This window comes from Apaloderma vittatum, unplaced genomic scaffold (genome assembly GCF_000703405.1).
Source record: "Apaloderma vittatum isolate BGI_N311 unplaced genomic scaffold, ASM70340v1 scaffold23085, whole genome shotgun sequence".
NCBI lineage: Eukaryota > Metazoa > Chordata > Aves > Trogoniformes > Trogonidae > Apaloderma > Apaloderma vittatum.
This window is the reverse complement of record NW_009719145.1, coordinates 1-10,946: the sequence shown is the minus strand read 5'-3', so window position 1 is coordinate 10,946 and position 10,946 is coordinate 1. Positions and strand designations below refer to the sequence as shown.

At 44.3% G+C, this 10,946-nt stretch overlaps 1 protein-coding gene across 1 annotated transcript; it reads right to left on the bottom strand.

Annotated features, from left to right (window-relative positions):
• Nucleotides 1-2,773: 2,773 nt before the first annotated feature.
• On the bottom strand, nt 2,774-10,781 carry UHRF1 (ubiquitin-like with PHD and ring finger domains 1; the record flags this gene model as incomplete). Its single annotated transcript, XM_009870527.1, has 14 exons — nt 2,774-3,043; nt 4,058-4,156; nt 4,507-4,664; nt 4,789-4,900; nt 5,289-5,426; nt 5,534-5,696; nt 6,143-6,249; nt 6,910-7,014; nt 7,823-7,930; nt 8,018-8,141; nt 8,824-9,010; nt 9,176-9,282; nt 9,986-10,201; nt 10,609-10,781. Coding segments are annotated over 14 exons (1,944 nt in total), but the record flags the coding sequence as incomplete, so codon positions are not given.
• Between the last annotated feature and the right edge of the window lie 165 nt (nt 10,782-10,946).

The window sequence follows — 10,946 nt, the reverse complement described above, 5'->3', positions numbered from 1 at the left end:
CTCATCCAACCTCCCTGTCAGGGGCAGGGACGCCTCTCAACTAGATCATGATCCTCAAGGCTCCGTCCAACCTGGCCTTGAACACCTCCAGGGAGGGGGCAGCCACAACACCTCTGGGCAATTTATTCCAGAGTCTTGTCACCCTCGTACTGAAGAATTTCTTCCTAAGATCTAACCTAAATCTATTCTCCTTCAATTTAAACCCATTTCTCCTTGTCCTATCTCTGGACACTCTTGTAAAGTCCCTCCTCAGCCTTCCTGTAGGTTCCCTTCGGGTAAGTCATTTCTTAATTTGCACTCAGTTAACCCACAGCTGCTGTACACTTGCTGGGGAGCGAGCTGGCAGTTCCCAAAATAGAAGGAAGATCCTTCTAATAGATCTAATCCTTCCTTCCCAAAACAGAAGGAAGATCCTAGCTTGTTTGGGGGTTTTTAGCGACATTGTTACGCTTGCTTCGTGCTATGTTATCCTCAAAACACTTGTCTGACCAAAGCACATCCTGATGGTTACTCCTGAATTTCACAGCGTGTATAGGAAACGAAGCATCATCCGAATATCTCCAACCCCTTCGTACCCAAAGCCACACGCCAGCTCACTTGACAGCACAATAATTTTCCTAATGGAGCTTTCCGGCGAGATCCGCAAGCCCTAAATTATACAGCGTCTAATTGGCAGAGAAATTCCAGTTCATCCTCAATAACACTAAAGCTCAAAGCAGTCCCTTGAAACATACATAGGAAAAAAAAAACCCACTTTTCCAGATTCCAAATAATGACAAAATAAACAAAAAAACATACTAAGGAAGTCATTGCAATAGGTTCTTTCCATTTAAATACACACGCACTTCCTCAATTTCACCAAAATCTCATTGTGATGGAGAAAAAGAAGCGGAAGGGATGAAATTTAACGTTAAATACTTTCAATCTCAGGTATTTAACGCCAATCCTTAAACTTACTTTAAAGAAAGGGGGATTCTGCAACTGCTGCTTAATTCCACAGCTTTAGTTTCCAACATCTTCAAGGCCCGTACGTTTTCTTTACTCACATCATCTGCAGCCGTCGATGAAGACTTTGGTATTTTCATTTACACCTCCAGTGTGACGCGTGACACCCCACTTCAGAGAAGTCTGGTTTTCTTCATTAACTGGGCAGACAATTCCAATTGTGGTTGCTATTTAGATTTTAGTCCTGTTGAAATCTAATCTAAATGATGCCCCCAAAAGCGAGAGGTTTTTTAATAGTTGAATTTAACACAGGCCTTTCACTACTGCCTCGAAGAAAATATCTGAAGAATATCAAAACAGTATTTTCCCAGATATCTTTCTAGTGAAAAATCGTAACGAACTTTAGAAAATAAAAGGCTTAACATAACAGAACATAAATGCAAATTCCTGCACGAGCAATTAGGTCTCGAAACCTACTTTGGGTAAAAAGAATTAAAAGGAAAATAGTCACCACTTTCATCTGAAAAGATATTTATTTTGAGAACTTCAGCTTGCACATTGTACAAAAAATTGACAAATTCAGAAAAAACACCCCTATAAAACATTTTTTTGTTTTTGTTTTTTTTTCCCTAACATATTAACATTATAATTTTTAAAAGGGTAACAGTTAAGAAAAACCAAAACCAGGCACATTTGTTCCAGTCTGTCTGCAGTGAAGTGTGATTAGAAACATCCCCGTCTGATTGAGGTATTAAACTGCAAACTTTGGTAAGGTTAGAAAAAGACAACCCAGTCACAAAAAGGAGCCTTCTCGGTGTTGCGTCCGTTAAACAAAATGTTCCATAAAAAAAAAAAAAAAAAAAAAAAGGGTCAGGATTGGTTATTCTCCATTTCCAGGTAGAAATGCAGCAAGACAAGAATAAAAAAATTAAAAAAAAAACAAACCAAATCATGTTACCATCACACACGTAGCATGAGGAGGAAACCGGGAAGTTTGCGAACCCTTGTAATCAGACAGAGCTACAGTGTTGTGTTTTACCCAAAGAATAAAATCCGGTTGGCAAGTTTAAACAATTCAGTGCTTACGAAAAGAAAAAAAAAATTAAAAATAAAAAAATTATCTAGATAACGGTGATTCAGAGCCCAGTCTTTCAGAAAAAGGACAAAAGGCACTTACGAATGGCTTTAGTATATTCCACAATGGCATTTCTGGAGAGAAGACAGCACCTGGCTGAACAAATAGTTCCCTAATAAAAAAGAAGTCCAACTGAGGTAGTACTTCGTACTGCTCCAACTACTTGGCTATAAGCAAGCAGCTTTGTTTTAATTCTGTTTTTTTTCAATATACAAAATGAGCAGGAAATGGCTTTTGATAGGTTTGTTGAATGTATAAAAACCTAGTTCTTTGAAAAAAAAAGACATAGCAAATACCCACTCGTGGCAAAAAGTTCCTAAGCCAGGAACAATCTCGCACGAACCGAGCGCCAAAATGCTGCCGAGGCGATGCCCAAGTCTACCTTTATGGCCAAATCCCCAAACGCTGAAGATTGTTCTAGCAACCAAGCCATTTTGGGGGAATAAAATACAAAAAGAGGGGACACGGGGAGGGAAGGGGGGGCCACTCCGATGATTAATTAACAGCCTTACCGGAAGCACTTTGTAAGTCCGTTAGAAAAAGAGAATTCTGTGCTGGTGAATGGCAGGTTCGGGGCAGGGGCAGGAAACGCAAAGTTTGACATTTAGAACAAAACCAAAACCCACGGACGTACAAAGGGATATTCCTTGAAGTTTATCGTTTTTTTAAAAACAAGGAAGACTTTAAAACTTTTTTCAGGGGTCTGGGAGAACACAGACTACTTTGTTGCTGTTGTTGCCGTTGTTTTAAATTAAAAGCCCATTGAAAACCCATTAATAAGTTTGAAGGAAAGAAAATGAGAAGTGCTTTACAGAATCACCGTCCGTTGCCGTATCCGGGGAAGAGCTGCGTTAGGACGCTCTGCAGCGTTTCGTTCACTTGCATGGTGTAATTTTTGCCGAGGTCGTAGCGGCAGGCTGGACAGCTGTACACGTCGGCTTTGAAGGATCGATCCAAGCAATCCTGGGGAAGGACGGAAAGAGGAATTGGTTAAGAAAGAGAAATGGGAAGTTTAGCTCATTCTACAAAGAGAATGAGATTGCTTTTATAGCCTAGTTCACAGAATCACAGAATCACAGAATGTCAGGGGTTGGAAGGGACCTCTGAAGATCATCCAGTCCAACCTTCATCCCAGCACACCCAACCACTACACCACAGCCTCAAGTGCTAGATCTACTGTTTTTTAAACACCTCCAGGGTTGGTGACTCCACCACCTCCCTGGGCAGCCTGTTCCAGTGCCTCACCACTCGTTCAGGAAAGAACTTCCTCCGAATATCCAATCTAAACTTACCCTGACGCAACTTGAGGCCATTTCCCCTTGTCCTGTCCTTAGTAATTAGAGAGAAGAGACCAGCACCAGCCTCACTACAGCCTCCTTTTGGGTAGTTGTAGAGGGCAATAAGGTCTCCTCTCAGCCTCCTCTTCTCCAGACTAAACCAACCCAGTTCCCTCAGCCGCTCTTCATAGGGCATGTTCACCCGGTGAGGGAGCCGGGCTGGCTGCTGAGAGACAGGTTCCTTCATCGCGTGCACCAGCACGTGCCCGAGCGCGTGTGTTTTGGTTTATGGTAGAGATTTCACTCGATTACGCTTCTCCGCATCAGGAATTCCCCCGCAGCTGTTAAAAGTCTCGGGGCTTCTGCAAAACTGCTTCGCATCAGCCTTGGGAAATACAAAACCAAAGCCCATCCGCTCCGCAACGGCGCCCAACCCATCGGCGTCACCGAGAAGATCTCGTCAGCTTTTAGAAGAATCAGAGAGCAGCGACAATAGTGGAACTTTCTTTACAGCACAGTCTTCTCTACTCTGAAGAGCTTTCACCCAACCCAAGTTTTCACACACAAACCTGCCTTGTGCTAAAAGACCAACTACTGGCAACAAAACCGACCCTCCAGCTCTCAATCTCCCTCCGCGGGAGAAGCCAGCTCAAGGCTTGGCTCAACTGAACTCATCAGAAGAGTCCCAGGGACCACTCACCTTGCACACGTTGTGCTGGCACACGGTTGTGACCGGCCGAAAGACAACCTCCTGGCAGCAAATACACAAGAAGGCCTCTTCGACTTTATTTAGAAATTTCTGCAAAGAGAACACTCGAATCAGCTTACTGCTGCTACCCTCTGAAAGACACGGCCAGAAAAATACTCACCGCCCCTGCGTTAAGCGCGAGGGACTGCTTTTGCCATAGAAAGTTGTTTGGAAAAGCTCAATAAAGAAAAAACCAGTTACATTAAACAAGTTCTTATCCTTCCTCCTGACCTCGAATACAGCACTTTCAAGTCGTACTGTGGATGTCTACACTAAAACCACTGGAGGTCTGAGGCTGTTTCTTTAATGCAGCCAAGAAGTTTGTGTCTAGCAATAGCACAAAAGTCAGTTGGCACTTTATTACTGAGGTAAAAAAAGAAATAAATAAAAGATTGATATACCGGTCCATCTTTGAGAGCTTCTAGTACTTCATTCCACAGTTTTTCATTGGCTTCATCACTTTTTATAAGAGATTTTTGCTGAGATGTCAGCTTGTATGGCTCCACTTTAGTTTTCTTCGGAGTGCCCGTAGGAGAGTTAATGAGTTTTTCCTCCCCACCTGAAAAAAAACAAACCACAACCACTTTTTAAACAAACAAACAATAAGCCACCAGCAAAGAGTAACTGGGTAAAACGCACAAAACCTACAAGGCTTTCTATATCCACTTGCCTACTCCACAAACCTGCTGATTTCCTTTTCCTCTTTCCTTTCCCCGGGGTATCAAACTCATCGTCTCCGTTATTTTCTTTTTCCTTATCTTTGTTTGCAACAGCTTCCAAATACCCTTCAGGATACTGCAGGGAAGCACAAAACAAAGAGCATCCAATGCAGACGCGCCAGTTCAGGGACTTACAGACCATTCCAGGTCGGGACGACGACCTCTGGGGGCTGCTCCAGGGGTCCTCTGTTTTAAGCGACAGACCCTTGCTCTTGCAGGGCACTTAAAGTCAGACCCTGCACAGAAATTCTGTACAAGAAAACGAGCTTTGTCCATTTAGCCTCCTGATGTAAAGACAAAACGACCCAGGAGACTGAAAGCACTTGTGCCCCCCGCAGTCTAGGGGGGGGCTGTATTGATTCTCGTGCAAGGCAAAGCAGATCACCCTCTAAAAGAACATTTAATAGAACAGTTCCTGCTCTCCGTCAAGTTCAAGGTCCAGCGACAGCACTCCAAAAGCCTACCTGCATCGTTAGGCCAAGCTTTTTCATCCTGGCCTTTCCTTCTTTGGTCCAAGGAGCAGGTTCTTCATCATCCCTCCGAAGTAAGTAACGCCAAACTAAAAATCCAGATTTCCCCGTCTCGGGCCAGTATTTCACAACCTACAAAAAAAAAGTCAGATGCAAATCCATCACGCGCTGTAAAACCCCCTTGGCCAGACTCAGATTCTCTTCTCCTAATTCAGTAGGCGACTTCAAATCTTTCTGACCTTATATATCCCATCGTATCTGTTCCCTTCCACGGGAGCGTATTTGCTGTGTTTGCCTCCTTTGACGTTCCTCACCACTCGGACCGGCTTCCCAGCTCTCCAGTCCTTGGCTTCGGCGCCGTTTTTGTCGTTGATGGGGGCACTGCAGTTAAGAGCCAGAGCTCTGCAGGAGAAAGTCCAACCATTTACCACCGGAACTCACCAGAATCAGAAGGGAGGATAAAACAAAGCTTGCATGGCAAGCCAGCTACTAAGAAATAATAAATTTACCTGTTTGCCTTAAACATTTTCCAGTATTTTATATAACATTATGAACTCTGGGAGACAATAATTAGGCCTTCTACATAGTTTACTACCCTGTTCCTCAAGTTTCAAGTCAATATTAAACGTGGCACTAATTTACAATTCTGTTGCACTTATAGGGTACTGGAAGAACCATTTCTATTGTTCCACAGATCTTCAGCCCACACCACAGTCAAAATTTAGTTTTGACAGTTTTTCTACTCAACCAGTTTCCTTTGATACAAGAAGGCCAAATTATTATTTTTTTTCAGGCTGACAGAGTGCCAGCCACAAAGGTTGGGAACGGAGCGTGAACGTTGCGCTGACCTGTTCATATTGGTGAGTTTTTGATCACAAGACTGTTCCGCTGTGCGCTTGTTTCCGGAAAGATCACGCCCTCCGCTCCCTGTATATGTGAAGGAATTTCCATGATCCTGAAATGTACATGGATGGTTTCGACACATTCACAAAAATAATCCGATAAAAGCAAAAGAGTCTTTTAATCAAATAACTTTAACGTGCCAATTCTTAATAAAGGGAAGGTGTTTCCTCTACTCAAGCTCCCAGGATGAAGGCTCAGAGCAGCCACCAAGGTTCCTGGCTCTGTTTTACCCGAGTTCCAAGGGGCATTCAGGGTACAGAGGTGCAGGTTAGAAACGCACTGGTGAGCTGCAAGGACGAGCAGTAGAGCGTGGTGAGGGTTGGGTTTGGCCAGCAGAACCAGCCGGCGTGTTCAGAAGCGGAAGTTCCATCCCCAGTTTTTGTTCTGAACACTCCCCTGACCTCAGGAGATACGGCAGCACGGACAGCGAGACCACTCGCACCGCGGATGCGACAGAGACCCTGACAAGGCAGCAGAGGCCTCTGGGATTAAGAGCTGACGCACAGATACTAAACTTAATTTAGATGATCCTGTTTCTCAGGTTGACACCGTAGTTTTCCTTTTCCCACTTTTCTTCTGAAGAACGTAAATACCGTCAGGATGGGGCAAGTAGGCAAACAGGTACAGAGTGCGAAAACCAAAGCCTTGGCCTTCGCTGTTTTAAGAACAACTTAATTATTGCCATCTGAGAACTAAACTAAGTTTCACTTACTATGTCATCTTCATAGCCTCCTGCCAGAACCAAGGAGTAGGCACCATCGTTACTTCTGCCGTGGATACCTGCGACGTGGGGCCTGTGAACGCCGGATTCACTCACCTGAAAAAACGGAAAATAAAAAGGAAGTTTGCCAGCAACTGCTGTCACCGGGCTACCAACAACACAATCCTGGAACTAAGTTAACCAGTAGTACCCTTTCAGATTTGTTCCACGTATATTACAGGGTGAAACTGTTCTCACCACCATCCTCCAGAAAGCTCCAGGTAAAGGAAAGAAAGAGAAAAATGCTTTTATGAAAGAAGCCTTTCAATATTTCAGCAAATTGAACACACGGATATTTCTTCCGAGGTGAATTTAGAAATTCAGATCTTTCTCACTGAGATTGCTTATTAAAAAGCTCCAGGGATGTAGGAAGAACATAGTTACTAAAATTAAAGTGTTTGTACAAGGGGACTGGTTTTGAAAGACTTGCAATAGTGACTAATACCTAAAAAAATAGATCAGGACAGGTCAGTGCTTTTCCTTCTGCAGGCTTCTAACAGGGTGAGAAAACCTTCTGTGCAATATAGCCAGCTCTCCGAGAGAGACCCTTCCAGGAGAACAAGTGGGAGACACTGCACGTCTCCAGCACAAACTACTGGAAACAAACATGTTTGATTTGGGGGGTTTGAGTTACAAAAAACCCAAACCAAAACAAAAAAAGCACTAAAGGAACTACCTGAAATGCCTGGACAATGCCACATCCGTTATGGAACACTTGATCTAGACAAAGCCAGAATTCTTTCCTTTCTGCACTTACATATCCAGTGACCCACACTCCCAAGATTAACTGCTAGAGGTTTCTCCCAAGAGCTGGCTCATTCCTGTTTTTCCCTACGGAGGCTCAGGCCAGGATTCAGCATCGTACCTGAACTCGGAACTTCCACATGGTGCCGACAGGGATCCCAGGAATCGGCCCGTAGTGGTTCGAGGGGACGATGGTGCACTCCTTCGTGCGACCCACACACGCCATACCCTGTTCCAAAGAGCAAGACCCATGAGCCAAGAATTACAAGGAACTATCCCAAGCTATTCCTAAAAATAAAACGGCTTTTGAACCGACCTTGCCCCAGTCTCTCCGCGAGGATGAATTAGCAGATGCCATCTTCTGTTTCTTTTTACTTTCTTTTAACTTCTCTCCTGCTAAAACCACCTCACTCGCATCGTTTCGACATTCAGGGCAATACCTAGAAATCACCGGTCAATGAAAATTAACTAGTTAATGAAAAGAGAAATTTCCTCAGAACATATCAAGTTATGTTACGATTTCCCCACGTGAAACTAGACAGGACACAGAAACAACTCTCCACCCTGGAATTAGACTTCTATTAGCGGGTGTCCTCGCACATTCTCCTAAGCTGTTGCAAATGTGTCAGGAAATCAGCTGTATCGTAAAATCGTCGTGTAAAATGCTGACCCAGGGCACGAGGAATAAAACGGTGCGTTTCACTATCTAGATCATCGTATATATTTAATATATGAACAGTAGCTATCGTCAGCTGGATCTGGTGAGGGGCCTGTGATCTACCTCTAGGTGCCATCACACGGGTTAAGCCTTCCGGCATCGGGTCTGCGTTCGGTTTATAGGTAGCTCCACTTCTCTTTGAACAGGCACACTAACCCCCAAATTAGCAAAAGAAGCTCAAAAGCCAAGATTAAACTTAACTCTTAACTCTAAGGCAAGCTTAACTCTGGCTTAAAACACGCTCTCACTAAAGGCATGCTGGAGAAAAGCCGGGAAGTCCTACCAAAACCCACGCGAACCTCGTGCAGTCCCAACATTGCCACCTAAGGGCAGCCTGAAGCCCTAAACCTCCCGTTCTGCTCCTAATTTGCTGGTAGTTGCGATACCCCGCAGGCGGAACTTACCAATCCTCATCGTCCGGTATGCTGCTGAGGGGAGGGTTGAGGCAGTAGATGTGGAAAGCCATATCGCACTCGTCACACATGAGCTGTTTGTCTGGATCTTGTTTACCTCCGCAGATATGGCACGCACAGACTCTGCACGTCTTGTTCGGGTTGTCCTTACAAGCTTTACACACGGGTCCGTTTTGTCCTGTCAGCAAAAACAAACCACGGGCTGCTTCAGACACCAGAAAGCACCAAGATACGCTGAAAACGGTCCAAAGAGTTGAAGCTACGGAACTCTGAGACCTTTGATCCTCACAAAAAGACAATGAGAACATCGCGAGGTGAGACCGAGACACCCAAGTTTTCTCACGTTTTAACGGCCCGGCAGTAAGCGGACAGGCACTGCCCGGTTCCTCGATTTTATAAATCTCATCCACTAATATAATGGTGCAGTCATTCAAGGAATCCCCAGCGTCCCTGTAAGGAGAGGTGGATAAAAGTCAAGAAGATTAGACCTTGAAAGTATCATAGAGCATGAATTCAGGCTGGTCTGGTGTCAGTCCCGGAGCACAAGAAACCCACCACAGCATCCCACAATCTGGGGCAGTGGCACGACAGCGTCACCACCAATCACATCATTTCCATGCAATTAAGGTGTGTCCCCTCTCGTCTCAACGAGAATCCAAGCACTTGGAGCATTCCAGTTATCAGCAGGGACTGATCTCTCCCCAAAATACATTTGAGATTAACTCTCCTTATATTTTATAGTTAAAAAGGCAAAATAACTGTGGTCAGGGGGGAAGTAAAAAAAAAGAGGAATATCAACCCTGTGAAACTTGTCTGAAACTTGGAAAAAATTTACCTGAAATTTTTGGAAAACCCTTGTGGCTAGTTAATGCAATAAACATCGCTTTGCCTCCTCGGGAATGCGGGAATTCCCTCCCTCCCAGCTGGACGTGAAGCTCCAGAGCAGCGTGCCCTGAGCTCCTTAACTGCCCAGTTGCTCCAGTGGAACTTAAAAGCACAACAATAGATCAGTCACCCCCACAGGACAGGCCAGCTTCTCACCTTCCCCCAGCACTTCTCTTGCACCATTTCTGTCCCATTGCTTTTTCAGACCTCACAAAAGCTGACGTCGAGTCAGGGAATTCAATTTATTCCGCATTAGGAGTTCGCTTACCCAAGTAAGATCTTTGCGTTTATCTCCTTGATCATTTTCGTTTCCCTTTTTTGCAGAATCTCTGCATCGTACCAAAAGCCTCTCTCTTTTGGCTCATCGGGGTTGTAGTTGACCATCACCACCTGCCCTACTTCCAGCTGGTGCCACTTCAAAATAGTCCGTGCGCGAGCCCGTACGTCGTTCGAACTCAGCTCCACAACCCCGTTCTCTGGATAACTTGAAGTGGAAGGGAGGCACAGAGGGACAGAGAAGAAAAACCAGGTTCAACATCATCGTTTTTATAAGCGAGAGGTTTTTATCCAGACAGCTCCATTTAAAAGCTGATGCGGTGCAACACAGGAGAATACCATCAGGAATAAAATCTCTTTCTCCGGCGCACAGAATCGGCAATCAAACTTTGCTGCTTTTGGATCCCAGTTAAGAAATGCTGACAGCCAAGCTCTATTTCTAAAAATCAAGATTTCAGCCTCCAGAAATTCCAGTCGGAATTCCAACTTACAGTTAACAGAGCTCAATAATGACACTCCCGTGTCCTGTTCTACCTTGCAGATCTCTGCAATAAAATTTCCCATGAACACCATGAGACAAATTTCTGTATTAACCCAGAAGGCAACGAAACTCACTCTTCATATTTCACGTGATATATTACATCTTCCTCAGGAATGGCTGCCGGCTGATCAGGGTCCCCGCAACGGTCAGCGGATGCATTTGTAGGTTTTTTCCGGGTTACGTTTACAACCTGGGCTTCAAACCACGCTCCCATGTTCATATCTCGAGCGTCAACCAAGTCATTGATCTACACAAAGCAAAGTACACGGCTCACCAAAAGGCATTTTTCAAATTAAGCATTAATTTCCAGGTCTACTTGAAGATTTACCCAGCTCAAGAACATCACCATTATAAAGATATTTAACAGAGCATTTAGTTTTTAGGATTATTATTTTATAAATATAAATATATA